This window comes from Symsagittifera roscoffensis, chromosome 3, assembly GCF_963678635.1.
Source record: "Symsagittifera roscoffensis chromosome 3, txSymRosc1.1, whole genome shotgun sequence".
Classification (NCBI taxonomy): domain Eukaryota; kingdom Metazoa; phylum Xenacoelomorpha; order Acoela; family Convolutidae; genus Symsagittifera; species Symsagittifera roscoffensis.
Window position 1 is genome coordinate 25,204,209 of NC_087064.1, and position 18,711 is coordinate 25,222,919.

At 33.0% G+C, this 18,711-nt stretch overlaps 1 protein-coding gene across 1 annotated transcript in view; it reads left to right on the forward strand.

Annotated features, from left to right (window-relative positions):
• The first annotated feature begins 991 nt into the window (after positions 1–991).
• LOC134842689 (uncharacterized) overlaps positions 992–18,711 on the forward strand; it is a 28,897-nt gene continuing 11,177 nt past the window's right edge. Inside the window, exon 1 of the mRNA XM_063859140.1 lies at positions 992–1,474. Coding sequence (XP_063715210.1) covers positions 1,306–1,474 — 169 coding nt within the window. The 5' untranslated portion in view covers positions 992–1,305. The remainder of the gene's footprint in view (positions 1,475–18,711) is intronic.

Here is an 18,711-nt window from a genome sequence, read left to right on the forward strand (position 1 = left end):
TTGTTAAGTTTCATTCGGACATGGACTTTGCATTATTCGGACAAGAACGTGCGTCGAATGCAAACTGCACTGCGGTTCGCATAGGATTCTTTCTATTGCAGATTTTATCAAAATCATAATGACATTTTTTCAAAGTTTGTCGTACTACAAAGTTTTTTCAAAGTTTGTCGTACTACGAAAATTGCGTTCAAAACTTCAATTTTCAGATTGCCACACCAACGCTATAAATATGACCACACCGACGGCGAAAAAAATAAGAATTCAAGTTGCTATTCAACCTTGAATAAACGTCGAAAACTGTTGTCTGCCAAATATGGCAGAATAAAAAAAATCAACCTCACATAGTTTTCCTGAAAAGTTGGAGCAACAACTCCACGAATGTTAATTTTGATCTGGAATTTTTCAGATAGAAAAAGTTTCTTGAAAAATGGCTTCGGTATAAAACGAGACAGAGATATTAACGTCATTGTGGAAAAGAACTAAAATTTTCAATGCAAATTTAGTTCAAATATCATTCTATATTATTCTGATTAAAGAGTTCCCTAAATACACAAATTAAGACTTTTTGCTATATAATTTCCTAAATACACAAATGAGACTTTCGCAATATATTTCCCTAATTACACGAGATTTTGTGATGACGCAAACAGTTTTGCAATTTGGCCAAATCAGGTATTATGATCTCAAGCTCGTCGGAAATTCCGATTATAATTAGATCAAAAAATTTAAACGCGACAATGAAGCCGGTTGATAGAATTACTAAACAAGGAAATTTGTGTACAAGACTAATCAAAAACCCCCATTTTTTAATTGATCTTCAGTAAAATCGGACAATAATTTGTATTCATCGAGAATTGTCATTCTAAGTACCTACTCTACTCAATTAAAAAGTCAAATGAAAAGGTTTTTGGGAAAATTGGTTTAAGATAAAATCGCTGATTACCATTGAAAAGCAAACCTGATTTCTTGATTCAATTTTTAAATGAAGGAAGACCGCGTTTCGATTGGTTGGTTCCCTTTGAATTTTGGTCCGCGCAATTTCGTTTTTATTGTTGAATGAATTTATAAAAGAGCGGCTAAGGAAACGGTTTTGAGCGAATTTCCGCAATTTTATTACCGAGGAATCTTCTGTCTTTCTGAAAGAGTTTATTTCGATATCCTGCCGCGTTCATCACCTTCTTATATATTCAAAAAACAACATCGAAGTCCAGCAAAAAAAAACAAAAACTGACATTCATTCAGCTACAATTATACTTAACTTAAGCTTTCGTATACTCATAAATTCAGTAATTTTTGTCGTCTAAAATGAGCCAGTTGAAGAAATTCCAAAAACTTTCATCTCTGTTCGCAATGTTGTCGAAATTGTCCGTCATATTTTTTGGGCTGCTGCTGCCTCTTTTGATTTCTGCCCAGCAGAGCAAGGGACACTTTTTGAACCCAGAGGAGGAATCGGTGGCAGAGAAACAACTGAGGGGTGAGTTTCAAAAACAAGCGAAAACTTGAAAATTTAATCAGGAAAGCCATTTATTTTTTACTAAGATTTCTCGACCATTTTAAAATCAGCCAGCTCTTCTGAAAACTAAAAGTAAGAACCTTTCTTAAATCTGGTTTTTAATTGTTCTGCGTTTGAGTGCGTAGTATATTTAAGTGAAGTACACTTTTTCCCAAATAAAAAATCAAAAGTTCATAACAAAAAAACTGCTTGTTTTTTTTCATGTTTTGTCGAATAGGTTCCTAATTTTTTGAAATCATTCTACTGTTAGGTTTTTGACGATAGAGCCATAACAAAACAACAAGAAAAAACGGTGGCTGCCTAAGTAGCGCAGATTGGTCGGGTCCAACTGTTTATAAAACTAAAAGCGTATAGTCAAAACTTCAGAAAAAAATGAAAAAATAGAGAGAGCCAATCGAATGAGAGATTGAAAAACTATATAAGTTCAAACTATGATGAAAAATTTAACGAGGAGTTCATTCTTCAATAAACTCCGTATAAGTCTGAAAACACAAAAATCCAGTTTTTTCTCGATAGTTCGAGAAATTGTTTGTTTTTTCGAACAGATCACCAAATAACGACTGACCTGGTTTTAATATGACAAGCACTTTTTGGAAAATCTGAAACTTTACTTTTTTAACCACACATAGGATTCATTAGTTATTGCTAACTCAAACTACCTTACAAAAAATGAAAAACAAAAAAATGAAATTTTGGTAAACTTTTGTTTTGTGTCCACAATAACACAAAAATAAGAAAAAAAATAGATAAAAAATAAGTGGAAGTCGTTCTTTTGGCATCAATTGCGATGCCAAAAGAAAGGCCTATGTTCAACAGAAAAAAAAACACGAAGGTATGCAAAAAAATTTCAAACGTTTCAATATGAACAGACTTCAGGTTAATTGACCTACATGGGAATATTCATTGAGCTCCGTTCATTGTTGTCTCACCATCAAAAAGAGTTATTCAAGACCCTCTCCCTGTACCCTGTAAAATTGGCTATAGGCGGACAAAAAGTTCCAAAAGTTAATTGATTCGATGATTATTAAATTTTCATGATGCAATTTTTTGAATAATGATGAAAACTTGATATGATGTTATGATAAGCGCAAAAGTTTCAAATGCGAAATAGACGAAGGCAATTTATAAAGTTGACAAAAGTACCAAAGCCTTGAGATCAAAAAATTATGAGAGACAAATTTCAAGAAAACTTGTTGATGGGATTGCAACTAAGGAAACATGGTATAAACTTTTCCTACCATTTTCTAGACAAGTTTATTTTTCATCATACTGTGCGAAAAGACGCCAAGATTTTCTACAGTAACTTAGTTGAGACCATCAAAACACCCTGTAGTGCTCAAAAAGGTTCTGTTCGATTCACTCGCCAATTTTCGGCCTCAGTTATTCTGTAAATCGAAAAACTCAAACAGTTTTTTTTGTCGCCACAGAAAAAATGGAAACTACGACTGAAAAAAGTTTGAGGCAAAACAAGACTGCTCGTATCAGGGCGAAGCCCTGAATGCCCCGACTTTCTTTTAAAGTTTATGGAGCAGTAACAAAATTAAAAAGTTAAATGTAATAAAACAAAACGAAATTTTTTTTTTCATAAGTTTGAAGTTTTTTATGAAAACTATCCCCCCACACGCCATATAAAGTATAAGTGGATAAATTTCGCTCCTTGTAACAATTCAATTATGGCAATTAAGCTACTTTCAACTTACTTGGAACGATTTCTAAAGCGGATTAAATCTCCGCTTTCGCGTTAATAGCGCGAAATATATCGCGCGTTAATCGTCCCAAAGTGGCCAAAATGGCAATCTTTAAATCTTTAAGCTCAGGACAACAATACCTATTGAGTGATATTTAAAAATTCCGTCAAAATGGCTAGTTAAAAAGTCGAAATTTGTCTGAAGAAAAAAAATCCCACCCCGAGCACAAATATTCCGTTACATTCGTATCGAAAGTCGGAACAATTATTTTATCACCGATCTAACATCTGTTGGGTATGTTAATATTTAGTGGAAAAAACAGCCGATTTTGAATTTCTCCCTACATGGGGATAAAAACTTTTCGTTGAGAAAAAAACTTTTCATGATTCGAATAATTGATCTTTGGCATGTCATATGATCAGCTTTCTTCAATCGCAGCCTTTTGTTGTCTAAATATCAGAAGATGCTAATAAATAGCGAACACAAATGGTCCTGCAGTTCGAAAACAAGTATTATTGTTTCGCTTTTTGTTCCGATTTTCGATACGAAAGTAACGGAATATTTGTGCTCGGGGTGGGTTTTTTTTTCTTCAGAAAAATTTCGACTTTTAAACCAGCCTTTTTTGACGGAATTTTTTAATAACTTCCAAAAAGTTATGTTGTCTTGAGCTTAAATTTGAAAAAATATTTCACCAGTGATAATTTTTCGTAAAGTTAAGGGGGTTTAAAGATTGGCATTTCGGCCAATTTGGGACAATTAACGCGCGATGTATTTCGGAACTATTAACGCGTAAGCGAGATTTAATTCGTCTTAGAAATCGTTCCAAAATGGTTCAAGGAAGCTTATATGTCATAACTGATTTGTTAATAGGACCAAAATTGATTCTTTTGTGCTTTATATGGTGTGTGAGGGGATGATTTCACGAAAAAGTTTGAATTTTTAGAAAAAAAATTTTCATTTTATTCTATTACATTTATTTTTTTAATGTTGTTACTGCTCCATAAACCTTGGAAGGCAGTCGAAACATTCAGGGCTTCACCTTGATACGAGCAGTTTTATTTTTAAACAATTCTGGCCCATGTGAAAAGTTTGAAAATTAGACTAATATTTAGACCGAATTAAGCTGATATTTTTCGCCCTGATACGAGCAGTCTAGTTTTAAAATTACGGCATAAGCTGTGGGACATGATTTCCGTTCTTAAGACATAATCACAATAGCTTCCGCTATATGAGAGTGCGCTTATAACGACGCGAATTAAGTATCTCGTCTCCATTTTCTGATAACTTTTTCAGTTTTTAAATTTTTTTGCAAGCCACGCTTCATGCGCTTCATGAAAACTGCGTCTGCCAACTCAAAATTTGATTATCAGGCTGAAACAAGACTGCTTGTATCAGGGCGAGGCCCTGAATATTCCGACTGCCTTTTAAGGTCTATGGAGCAGTAATAACATAAAAAATTTAAATGTAATAAAACAAAATGAAAAATTTTTTCTCTAAAATTTGAGATTTTTTGTGGAAATCATCCCTCAGACCCCATATAAACTACAAAAGGATAAATTTTGCTCCTTTTAACAAATCATTTATGACAAAATAGCTTCTTTCAACGAATTTGGAACGATTTCTAAGACGGATTAAATATCCGGTTACGCGTTAATAGCGCGAAATATATCGCGCGTTAATTGTCGCAAGTTAGCCAAAATGACAACCTTTAAACCCCCATAACTTTACGAAAAAGAATCACAGGTAAAATATCTTAAAAATTTAAGCTCAGGACAACATTACCTTTCGAATGATGTAAAAAAACCCGTCAAAAATGGCTAGTTAAAAAGTGGAAATTTGTCTGAAGAAAAAACAAACCCACCCCGAGCACAAATATTCCGTTACTTTCGCTTCGAAAGTCGGAACAATAACTTTTGAAAAAGCTGGACATTGGCTCTTATTGCATTGTAAATTAAATCAGTGTAGAAATTTAGCTTTTTTCGGTTTTAAAAGGTTTTTAAAAGCACTTCATTTTTGACATTCTTTTATTCCGATCGCTGGAAATGAGAAAGATTCTTGTGAAAGATCAGAAGCTTTCATTTCTCTCAAATGCGGGTACTACAAATATCAAAATATAATATCAATGCCTTTTCATTTTTGGTTATATCGATACTTGAAAAAGTAGCAATGTGCGTACGTCACGATTTTCAATTACTCCCACCTGAGACTAAATGTTTGTTCTATTCGTTTATGAACACTATGTTGAGGAAAATTTCTTGGAGGTTATGATACTGATTTTACTAATCCACCCCTCACATATTCCTTACCCCCTCCCCCTTTTAAGAAAGGGGGCAATTGTTAAGTAGATTAATATAGCGCATTTTCGACCAATCAGATTGCAGCAAAATTAGAAGTCTCAATACAAAGCTCACTAATTTACTGCTTTTATTAATAGGGGTGGCAATTCTTAAGTAGGTACCAGAGGGAGGGCAATTGTTAAGTAGATCCTTCCTCTCTGATGTTTTGGTCTTTCAATATCTTGCTTTATTTTTTCTCGTAGTAGCAAAGGTCATTAAAAAAACATCTTCAATTGTAAATCGAAAGCTCAACTAAGCTGTGTTTAGCAACAGTATTGTTCAGATATACCGACCAAGCGTGCTTTTGCTCTCCTGTTTTTTTTTCACAATTGGATGTTTGTCACTGAATAATAAATCCATATGGGCAAGAGTGATTTTAAGAAGTCAAAAAATCGGATCAGTTCTCTTTTCCTGTCAATAATGAATATAGCATTTTTTACGCTTTTGATCTGGGGGACGGATAAAATTTTCACTACCGGTTCAGCTGGAAGTTTACATGATTTTTTAATATGAGCAATTAATATGGATTAGAAACCAAATGTCCGAACAAAACTGCTCGTATCGACCGCCATTTAAAGTCAAAGAAATTTTTTTTCGTCAAAAATTTATGAAATAATCGGAATTTTTAGTTTAAATTGACTTTTTTCCATAAAAATTTTCTTCAGTTTGACTCCCTGCACGATATGATATGTAAAGTACAAAGTGACATATTTTGAATCTGGTGACGCATTAATAAAAGCTAAATTTCTTGCCGCAATTCAATTTGGAACAATTTATTTATCCACTCACGCTTGAAAAGGTTGCGAGCAGTAAATAGACAACAGCAAAATAATATGCGTAAGGAAGTAGACAAATACTTCATTAACCAATCAGAATTGGGACAGAAAGCAAACGTATAAAATAAAAAATTATTAATTATTAATGGTGCGTTTATTTTTCTTGTCTCAATTCTAATTGCTAGTATAGTATTTTTCTACTTGCTGAGGAGTATGAATATGCGGTTGTCGATACCGCGAAACCTCACAACAAACGAAACCTCGTAAAAAGACAACTCGCAAAAATTGAGAAAACGACAACTGCAAAGATTTTAAGACAAAATATAGGTTGAAAATTTAGTTTAAGGTCGAACGACGGTTGGGAATAGACAGCTCTTATTTTCGTATTAAGTCCTACCCGCTGTTGGCATGCAAGTAACAAATACTGCGAGCATCCTGCGAGCTCTCTTTTGTGCGAGTTGTCGCATTACGGATGCTTAAATACGCACTTAAGTTACGTCCGCTTTAAAAGTACGAAATATATCGCGCTATGATTATATCTTGTAAAAAATGGCTCGTAAAAGTCGAGAGTCTTTTCTGTTATTCGGCCCAGGGGCGGATCTAGGATTTTCTCGAGAGGGGGGGGGGGGGCGACCTTCTTTTTTAGGTCGACCAAATTGATTCTCCGAGCTCTACTAAAGCAATAAAAAGACGCTGGCCAAATTTTTTGCGCCGCAGGCAAATTTTTGAAAAAGGAGGTCAAAAAAACCGTTTTTGGGCCCTTTTTGGAAAATTTTGACAAAAAAAATTGCGTTTTTTTGGCGCGCGCTCCTCTCAAAGTTAGTATATATTGGTGCCGAAGGCGCCATTAGAAAAATTTTAGGGTCCGTAGGCCAAAAATGGATTTCTTAAAAAGTACCAAAGGGGGACCCTTTGGGTCGGCAGGGGGTCGAATCCCTGAAGAGAGAGGGCGTCCGCCCCCCCCCCCTAAATCCGCTTCTGATTCAGCCCAAAAGAATTTTTTATTCAGAAAACTGCAACGAAAATCTCGAATCTGATTGGTTGAAACCATTAACAGCAAAAAATTTCAGATTTTCATTTAAAACAGAATCTCAATTAATAAATTGGGACCTTAACTATTTCCCCCTATGGTACCTAGTAAGTAACGAATCCCCCCTATCCCCCTAAGAAATAATCGATAGATTAAGCATGTAAGAATTTTGTACGTTGCTAAATATTTCCCCCCTATTCCAAAAAGGGGGTAGGAATAGTTAACAAGATCCATAAATTGGCAGTTTTATGCCGTAGAACAGCAAAAACCCGAATTCAAAAATATTTCTTGAGAAAAATCGTAACAAGCCTGGTTGTTCTGACAGTCGCCTAAAATCGAAAATTTTCATGTCAAAAATTGATAAATAAATACGGCAAAACATCAGACACCTTTCCTTCCAATTTTCGAAATTTTATTTGCCTTTTTCACGCTATGTAAAGTACAAAGTGACACATTTTGAGCCTGATTACGCAATAATTAAAGCAATTTTTTTTGCCTCATTTCAATTTGGAACAATTTATTTTTGTTCTTGTGCTTTAATGGCACGAAATAGTGTTGATGTAAATTATTCGGGCAAAAAAAAACAAATCTTGAAAGTTAAAAGCGTTTTTTATTAAACTAGGTTGATGACAGAGAAAAATTATGAACACCAATCCTGCTTAAAATTTTAACTCAATCAATATGCCGCAGTTTGTTTTGCAAAATTTCACCCAAAAAAAACCCATTCACCTAATTTTTGGCTTTGTTTAGTCAACCAAAAAATACTCCAAACCTATTCATTCATTTGCTGGCAAAATTAAATCACTGTAAGCCTCTTATGCATCCCAACAAAATTTATGAAGGGAATACAATACTTTTCTCAGCTTTGCTTTAAAAAAACATTTCTTTATTTGACAGCCAAAAATGTCATTTTTACTAACATTTTTTCAAATTTTTTGCGCCCACTTTTGAAGACCACACTTTCCCATATTTTTTTTTGGGATTAAGTGGACGCTTGCTGTGATATAGTTTTGTTAGTAATTGAACAAAACGCTTTAAAGTACTTTTTGGTTGACTTAAAAGTGCCAAAATGATCATTTTGGGGGCAAATTTGGAGCCCAAGTTTTGCAAAACAAGTTGCACCATATTACTTGGGTTAAAATTTTACGCAAGTTTTTTTGCAGATTTTTCTTCTAATGAACTCAATTTGAAAAAAAAAATTAAACTTTAAGTTTTATTCATTGTCCTGATTAGTTATGTCTGCTGTGTATATTGCGCGTTAATTATCCAAAATCTGTAATGTTCAATGCCCCGTCATTTTAAGGAAAAGGATCATATCTAAAAAAACTTTTTATATTTGAGCTGCAGACATTAGTACTTCTGAGATGATATCAAAAAACCCGTCAAAATGGTCCATCAAAAAGTGGAAGAAGAATAATCTGGAGAAAAATAAATCAATTGAGCACAAATATTCCGCCACCTTCTTCAAAAGTCGGAACAAAAAAATAAACAGAACTTATAAATAAAGAAAAACCATAAACCAATAAGGTACAATTTAGATAAAAACTGTTCTACAACAGCTTTTTTTCTGCTATGGTAAAAGGGGTGTGATGAGCGGACTTTTTTTCTCACAAATTTGACAACCTCATTACTCAAAGGCTTTTTTACAATGAACTTTTGAATCACAAAAATTAATTTCACAAATTTTCTCGCCTAAAAAAACCTAAATTGATTGTTTGAGTACTGAAACCTGTAGTACTGAATAAAATCTCTAAAAACATTCTCATTATTTAAAGTTAAGGTGATTAAGTTTGTTGTCAGCTGTTTTTCGCATAGTTTGGATGAAGTCTTCTAAATTTATTCAGCAAATAACAAAAGAAAGAAGCAATTTCCCGCTTCTCATTTGAGAGAAATTTTTGTCCTGATGATTTTATTAATAATTTCGATTTTCTTTGGTAAAAATCATAATAAAAAACTGTTTTCATGTCAGAGATTATTCATTAGAATTTTGTCAGTTTTCCTAATTCGGATATGAAATTAAATCAAAATGCTCTATAGGCCTACTCAAGTAAAGCCCTAATTAAACAGTACAATTTCAAAGCCCCTAATACTTAGAAGTATCAACTATCAGGTACTTTTAGTTTTCCAACCCTTCAGCCCACTTAAGAAGAAAATCTATCAGTTCTGTTTTATTTATGATGGATAAATCGCAAATTGAATAGAATTGATTAGAATTCTAAACCGTACATAAAACTTTAGAACTCTCGCCAGTAAAACTAATCATTGGTTTTGTTCCAAAACTTTTTGTGTTTCAAGATTTCAATCTCTGACTCCAAACTGAGTTTATCCGGAATTCAGTTTTCAAATTTTCATATCAAAGCTTAAATATTGTTACAAACAGCTCGTTTATGCGCAATTCTTTTATTGAGCATATCTTGTAATTTTCGTTAAAATATGATACTGAATGAAATTTCCGTTTTTTCCTAAAACATTCTCAGATTTTGGTTTTTGTTTGATTTCAGTTATTGCTTGCTAGATGATTGATTAGCTGTACCCCATTTTGCAGTAATAGCTGAGTGTGATTACAATACATTTCAATTAGTTGTGATGTTGTTAGTATTTCGCGCAATCAGCAGAGCAACCCACAAAAAAAATTAAATTTTTTGACGAGAAAATCAATCTGAAATTTGAAACCTATTTTGCGTCCAAGTCTTTTTTGCACATCATCAGTTTATATTCTTGTATTATCTACTCCCATGATTTTTGTCCTTTTGATATTTGTTTTTATTCTTTGGTCCAGTTTCAGAGTTCTGGAACCCGAAAAAAACCACAATTGTACTTTGAATGAAGCTTATGGAAAATCGATATGGTTTTTTTACCAATTGATTTCAAAGATATCTGATGAGTTTTTTTTGGATGGTTTGATTTTTTCAGCCGATTCGTGTCCTATATGATAAAAAAATTGATCAAAATCTTTTTGGCTTAGATAAGCTGATTTTTTTTCACGCGAGTATTCTCTTAAAGTACTGAAAAAAAGTTCTTGTTTTGTTTTGTATCACTTTGAAACTTGTTTTGGTAAAAAGGTTTTCGTTACTTGACTATCAGTTTTTGTAAAGCATTTCAAGTTTTTGCGATTTTCGCTTCATGATTGTCACTTCCTGACCTATTGCAATTTGCATATTATTTTAGTTTTTTGCCAATCATGTTTTAGATTTTATTTTCTATCCAAGTTTTTTTTTGATTGTCTCTCATTTTAGTTGGGATCAAATGGCTAATGTTTTTTTGTAGTTATCTGATGAAAGAAATGAAAACGGTCAATGCAATTCAAGTTTTCAATTTCTTCGTCGTGCTTTTGTAATTCATGCAGACTTTAAAAATAACTTTTCCAGAAAAATTTCTGTCTTCTAATGTGTTCCAAATTTATAAATGTTTGCTCGCGAAATTTTATCAGGAGACGCTATTCATTTTCTGTTTCTTTCAGGTACGTAATTTCTGTTGTATGGTCCGGAATCAATAAATACGGCACCTTAACAGTTTTAGCAGAGTTGGAGTATAACCCATCTATGCAAGTTTTTGAACTATTTGTTTGGCGAGTTGATACTGAATTTTTTGACAATTTAGAATAAAAGCATCAAGACAATCCTCGCATGCATTTTTTTGGGGGTTTGAAATGGTCATTATTGAAGTATCCACAACAAACATGTTTATTATCTGAACCTGGATATTTTCCATGCAAAAAAATTTCCAAACTCTTCATTGAACAAGTCAATTTTATGCCAGGACTCAATTAAACTACCTTAAAAAACGAACAGCCTTTTCCAGTTAGTTTTCATAGTCAAAAAGTGATACTGAGATGAGAAACCACTAGTGCGCTGAAAACAAAGAACCAAGAAGCCAACTCCACCACCTCCAATGTATTCTTTGTTTTTCTACTAGTTGACAGTTTGGTAGGGTCAAGCATTCTTTTTTTTGTACAACAAAAATAAATATCGTCGACTTCAGTTAGAAAAGTCGCCTCTGACCATTTACGGTGTATTGCCTAAGCATAATATGTTTGTGAAGTGTTACAATTCATATCATATCAGGCTTGTTAACCCTCAACCTGTTTTGTATTAACATTTCAATTTTTTTCTCGGCATGGCTTTTTTTGATGATAATTTTTTCAAGCAAAACAAAAAAAAAGAGAACCAGGGCTATAACCTCCTGTTTGTTTTTTTGATTTCATTGTAATTTTTTAAAATAATATTGCAAAAAATACTAAATTTTTCTATTAAGTCAAATTTTGAGCATTTAAATGAAACTATTTTTAAACCAGCGGCCATAATTTTTTCAATTTTAGCAACCACATTTTTTCAATTTCAATTTCTGTGCTTTTCTAAAACACAATAGCGATCTCGTTAGAGAAAATTTGATTTTATGCAGCCAAATTTTAATTAAGAGTCACGCTAGTTTTGAATCTTTTCAAACACTTTGACGGCTCTAATTTCATTTTGCTTTCTAAATTTTACAAAGTAAATATTTTTTGTTAGCAGAATTAACATTCATGATTTCTCATATTCGAGGCTGAAACTTTTTTTTGCAAAAAAAAGAAAAACTGCTGAATAAGAGCCCCAAAACGCAAGAAAGGAAAAATCAAAGAAACTGCAGAATTATGACCTGAATAATAATCACCTTCAAAAAAGTCAGTACTGAAATATATAAATGGAAATTAGATGGAAAATTACGTTATCTTCGTTGATGAAACTCATTTCGTTGTCTCAATTCAGTTTCGAATTAGTATTTGGGCGCAGAAATTGGGTTAATTCACCCTGCGCTCCAAAGCTATGCGTAATTTATTCCAGTAAATTGAAAAACTTCCAATGTTTAAGCCTGCAATACTTTTGAACAATGATCGCTGCTCAAGTACTTTTTACATTTGGGCTCAGAAAAAATTGTCCTAAATTATGCGACTTTGTTTGAAACAATTGACCCATCCGATAGCAGTGAGCTTGCCAGCTCGCCGGTGTAAACAACCAGACTGGTTCTAAAATCTGATTTCAGGTTACGTGGCTCAGGAAAGGAAATTTGGCGTGTGGTGATTTGTTCCGCACAATTTTCAGTATGTCAAAAAATCTGTTGTTGTTACAAGTTCCATCAAACAATTCTCAGCTCACATAAATTACAAAAATTTTAGATAGTGCATTCAAGCAACAACCCTAACATATTTTTTCACATTCACCAGCCTTCGATTGAAATTGAAAGACCTGACCAATAAATCTCTCAAAAATTGACTGCCAGTTTTTTACAGACAAGTTTTGCTGACATAGTGCTTCAACAGTACGTGCTGTCGAATCATTTTGCTCACAAAAAGAATGTACTTGAAGTCCACAAAAAACTTGAAGTCCATCAAAAGAAGGTTCAACCTCCCAAAGAAACAAACTAAATTGAAATATCAGTTTAAAATAGGCCATAAAAAGGATTTACGACGGAAGTTGTCAATAAGAAACATTTTTTTCTTTTAAACAAAAACTTACTCAAAATTATATAAAAACGATAACTCTTGACAGATGTCTGGAGACTTTGATTCAAATCTCGAATCATCTAAAGCTCTTTGAAAGATTTTATGAAAAAATAAAATTCGCTTGGTGCGATGCAGAGCCATCATAAAGGTTTTTTGGGACTGTTTAAAAAATTCAAATATCAAAATTTACAAAACACTCTTCACTATCATTCATAAATCTTCAAGATTTTTCAAGATCTTGGCAAGAGTTTCAAAATGACTGGAGCTGGAGGTCAAGTTCAAGTGTAGTAGCAATTGGAAATCGTTTCGCCACTAATTCTAATTTCAAAAAAGTTGTCTTACTGACTAGAACAATTGGTCTCAAATTTTTTTTCGATTTCAGATAATACTTACAAAATCTGTGACACTGAACTCAAAAATGTTTGACGGCCAATTCAATTCTACTGCAATTTTTAAAATGATTCAGCCAAATTGACTCCAATTCTTTTAGTTTTTACCTTTAGTAATATCGATAACCGCAAAAACAAGTTTTATGAACGTTTTCCTGGCTTTAAATGTCTTTTCATTTGAATCATTGTGGCCGGATCATTCGGTGCTTCATACACAGCTATCGTCTAATTTGTATCTATTAGATTGGAGTCTAGCAAAGATTTTGCGGCTCGAATCTGTCAATTTACATATCCAGTAGAGTACTTATAACTGTTTCATGCTCACGTGACCCTAGGGCGTTTTTCAGAACATTTCAGAACACATCTTTTCAGAACACTCAGAGTTTAAACTTACACCTGCTTTTAAAATTTAAATTAAGATTCAAAATTGAGTAAAGTTCAAATTAAGATTTGTATGATCACCTTCGAACTTCAGCAAAAACAATACAGATGAAAACTGATATGTTGCGACAAGTCTGATCCTTGCGTTTTTTGGAAAATACTCTTGGGGACGTCTGAACATCGATCGATCGCATTTTGCTGAAACGCTTTGGGTGTTTTTTTTCATTTCTCATTCGGCAACAAAGAAATTGAGCTTATTTTGAGCGTCTTTAAAGCATGTTTTCTCTTTTATGGGGTGCCAACAAATCGATAACACTTAAAAAAGAACTACGAAGAACTATTGACAATTTAAGATGTGATTTAATTGAAGATTTAATAGTGACATTCATAGAACTTATTGCTGAATAGAATACAGAACTCTGAATATTGCTGAATATAATAGAAGAAAAAAGTTTGAACAACTAAAAAATCACGTTTTTTATGCCAAGCTGACATACCTCAAACATGGATTTTCCGCAAACATTGGTTGGTGTCTACTAAAAAGCGTACGAGGAGGATAGGCACGGTAGGGGCGGGAATTGGTTGCTCTCAGAAGTCAGTTCATGTTCAGCTTGAAGGGCTATGATTTTGTTTTCTGAGCCACGTGGAACAGCTAGATCTTAAATCTATATTCGTCTGGCTAGTTCATTAACACATTATTTTTCCAATTTTCGGAGAAAGTGACCGGTGTTTTTTTCTCCCTATAGAATTTCGATTTTATAACTTATACCCTTTGAATAATTTTGTTGTCCTGAGCTCAAACTTAAAACCTGTGATCAGTTTTCGTAACGTTATTGTCCCGAATTTCGTAACGAAAATAACGGAATATTTGTGCTCGGGGTTGGGTTTTTTTTTCTTCAGACAAATTTCGACTTTTTATCTAGCCATTTTTAAAATATCATTCGAAAGCTATTGTTGTCTTGAGCTTGAATTTGAAAAGATATTTTACCTGTGATAATTTTTCGTAAAGTTATGGGGGTTTAAAGATTGTCATTTTGGGACAATTAACGCGCGATAAATTTCGCGCTATTAACGCGTGAGCGAGATTTAATCCGTCTTAAAAATCGTTCCAAATTGGTTCAAGGAAGCTTATATGCCATAATTGGTTTGTTAAAAGGCGCAAAATCTATCACGCTGTACTTAATATGACGTGTGGGGTGATGTTTTTACATAAAATCTCAAAATTTTTCAAAAGATTTTTTTTATTTTTTTTTATTACATTGAAATATTTCATCTTAATAATGCTCCATAGACCTTAAAAGGCAGTCTGAACTTTCAGGGCTTCGCCCTGATACGAGCAGTCTTGTTACTTTATATGGCGTGTGGGGGATGTTATTACTGCTCCATAGACCTTAAAAGGCAATCGGAACATTCAGGGCTTCGCCTTTATACGAGCTTGTTGAAATATAATGATTGCCAGTTTTGCCAATTTGGGACAATTAGGGCGCGATACACTTCAGGCTAATAACGCGTAAGCAGAGGTTTAATCCGAGTTAAAAATTGTTCCAAATTGAATTGCGGCATGCTATTTGGACTAATTAATAGTTTGCTATATGTGAAATAACTCTTTTGTACTTATATAGCGTATGGGGAGATGGTTTTCAAAAAAACTTTTAAGCTTTTATTTCTAAAGTTTTTCATCATTACGAGACCAAACAGTGAATTGTGAGCGGATTCCGCAACAAGGACACTCCCTTTGTTCTTCTTTTGTTCTTTTTTGTTCTTGATCGTCTCGACAATTTTTTCTCAGAGGCGAAGCTTCGCTTGGCAAAAACTAGCTAGAACGAAAAAAAGCAGCTCTCGAAAGTGCAATAAGAAAAAAAACCAGGCTGCTCGGATCAGGGCAAAGCTTTGAATATTCCGACTGCCTCTTAAGGTCTATGGCGCGGTAATAACAAGATAAATTAAATTTAAAAAAAATGAAAAAAAGAATTGAGATTTTTTGTAAAAATCATCTCACACGCAATATAAAGTACAAAGTGATAGGTTTAGCTCCTAGTAACAAATCATTTATTGCAAATAAGCTTCCTTACGATCACAGTTGAAATAATTTTTCAAATTTAAGCTCAAGACCTTTAAAACTTTGAATGATATCCGTCAAAAAATAGATAGTTAATAATTCAAAATTTATCCGAAGAAAAAAAAACCATCCCGAGCACAAATATCTCGTTACTTTCGTTACGAAAGTCGGAACAATAAGCCTCAAATTAGTAAAAATTCGGTTAGGTCTAGGATTCGATCTGCGACCTACTGCAATATAGAAACTTTGAATCACGCACTAGCCACTCAGCCACGCACGCTTAACCACCGACAAACACTAGTCACGAATAAAGCAGCTACAAATGCTAATAAATTACCAAACATTTCAGCAAAAGTGCCACCAAATACCAATAGAGAAAATTTTGCAGGTATTAATTTAGAATATAGTAAACTGAAGGCATCCACAATAAGTTTACATGTAACAAATCGCAAAGCGTAAATTCTCTTCTATAAAATATGCTTTTCAAAAAATAGTGAGAGTTATTGATTAGAAAACTTCTAAAATCAAGATTTCATGATTGTTATGTTGTTTGAAACAAATAGCTTCTTTGGTTCAATTGATGAAATGAAAATGCACTATCTGTGTTAACTTATTACTATTCGAATCTCGAAGGACAAGCTATAAAAAAGCTGTATAGGTGACCCAATAATGGCACCATTATTTGCAACTTAGTTTAGAAAAAAAAGGTTTGTAATAATACACTAAGCTGACGTTAGTGTGAACACGTTTAAAGACTTGTCTGTGAAATTCAGTAACATACAGGGACAAAATTGTGCGCCTTTCATGTGCAGTTTGATTTGGCCTCCTAATGAATTGAGGGTTTTGCTATCTTGTTTTGGACAGCGTTGATCTATATCTTTGACTTTTTTAGTAATCAAATCAAACTTTTTCTGTATTTTACGAAATCATTTTCTAATTTTTTGTTCTGAAGTTATTCAGTAACGAGATATACTTCAAACAGGTTTTTATCAATTCTTTCGGTGTTTCGTTAGAAATTTCTGTATGAACTTTGTCCTGTTAACTTTTTGATCCCATGGTATGGAGTTTTCTGTAGTAACGATAAAAAAATTGGATCATACTGGAATGAAAAGAAAATTGTAGCTACTTAACATTTGAAAAAAAGTGATGCACTTGTCTTTTTGGAACCAATTTATTGCTACGCGTATTCCAGTGGTTACTTTTGTGTAACCTTGATCAATTTTACAGTGTAGTATTTATCCTTTGTACAAAAGTGTTTCGCTTTTTATAGCTCTCGTTATTCTTTTTCATCTAAATTTAATTTCCAAACTTCAAAAATTTTTTAATTACAGATACCCAAAAGCAGTAGAAAGAAGTAAATTTGTTAACTTAACACAGATGTTTAAAATTGATATAAGTTTACAAATCAACAAACAACATTAAGTCTATCTAGGCTGGCTTCTAAACAACATTAGAATTATTATTAAAAAAGTTAAATATAAGAGTTATAATTACATATATGATTTAAAAATTCCAATTTTTTTGTTAACCGGTAAATGTTCTTTTACATGTACTAAGCATTTAATAATTTCGGTTTTATTATTTAACTTTTTTTGAGCATTCTCCAAACTTTAGGCAACCCAATCCATTTCTTGGCATAAAAATCGAAAAAAAACTTTGATGAATAATTGCCATAACCCTGTCCAGAACTCTTTTTTCCACCCAATTTTTATGTTTTTGCATGATTATTTTTCAGCAATAGAAAACTCTGATGAATAATGTCCATAATAATGTCCAGTACTCACTTTTTTCCACTCAATGTTTATCAAAAATTTATAACTTTGCTTGAATATTTTTTTATTTTTTCAGTTGAAAGATTTAATTTCTTAGAGAACAGATCACAACTTCTCGGCAAACAAATTTTTGTTATGAATAAATAACTCTGCGGGAAACATTTTGTTTTTCAAAGCAGATCACCACATTTTTCAAACTTTTTTCTCAAGAGTTAACTTTGATTAGCCAATGGGGTGTTATAGTGATCTAATCTTTAAGCAAAACTTGCCTTTTAAACGCGTTTTGATTTCTTATACATGCCCCAGAAAAATTGGATTTTTCATGATTTGATGATCATATTCTGACATGTAGGTGGCAACTTTTGCTGGTCGATGAAATCAAAAATTTGATTTTAATAGAGAGGCGAATTGGAGAATTAACATAAATTTTAAAAAACATAAATCAAAAAAAATTAAATGCTGAAAAAACTTGGTGAGTCTGTTGGTGTTTTGATAATGAATGAATTTGCAACAATGATGCGGGTACCAATCAATTTTCCCAAAAAGATTACATTTCTTTTGCAAAACTTCAGGGGTCGCCGCTTCTGCAGCAACAAGTATTGCAACCGGTTCTTTCAATTAAATTTTTCATTTAAGATTTGATTGAGCAAATTTTAAGAAAACTCAAAAAGTTTCTAAAAAATAAACCAAAAGTTCTATAAAAAGGTCAAAAAAATTTCCAAAGTCCATAACTTTGTTCTGCAAAAAGCAAGTTGTGGCCGCTTAAGCTGAGAAGATTCACAAAACTAGGTTTCTCGATTGAGCACAACTTGTAAATTGGCACGGTAGTTTTCGCGTTAAGTCAAAAAGTTTTCGAACTGTCAGAGTTTCACAACTTTCACTTGTTCGAAGGCCAAAACTTCTTTTTTAAACAGACTGGGCATAACCGTTTATAAACTGGGCATATCTGATATTAAAACTATGATATCGGATTTGGCAGGATAGTTTGCGAGAAAAGTTCAGAGTACAGTCAACAAATTACATACATGATATTTCCGAAAATCATAGTTTTTGTATGAGAACTGTAATTTCGATTAAACCAAAAATCTCAGAGTTCTAAGGGTAGTTCTCGAGAAAAGTCGGAAACTTTAGGGGCCATCAAAATTTTAGGGGCCATAACTTGTGGTGTCAGAAAAATGTAGCTGTAGTTGCATAAGCAAATGAGCTTCTCACACCCGTTCTTTGAATTGAACCAGAAATCTCCGATATGGTAGGGTAATTTTCAGGAATAAAACAGTCAAAATATCAA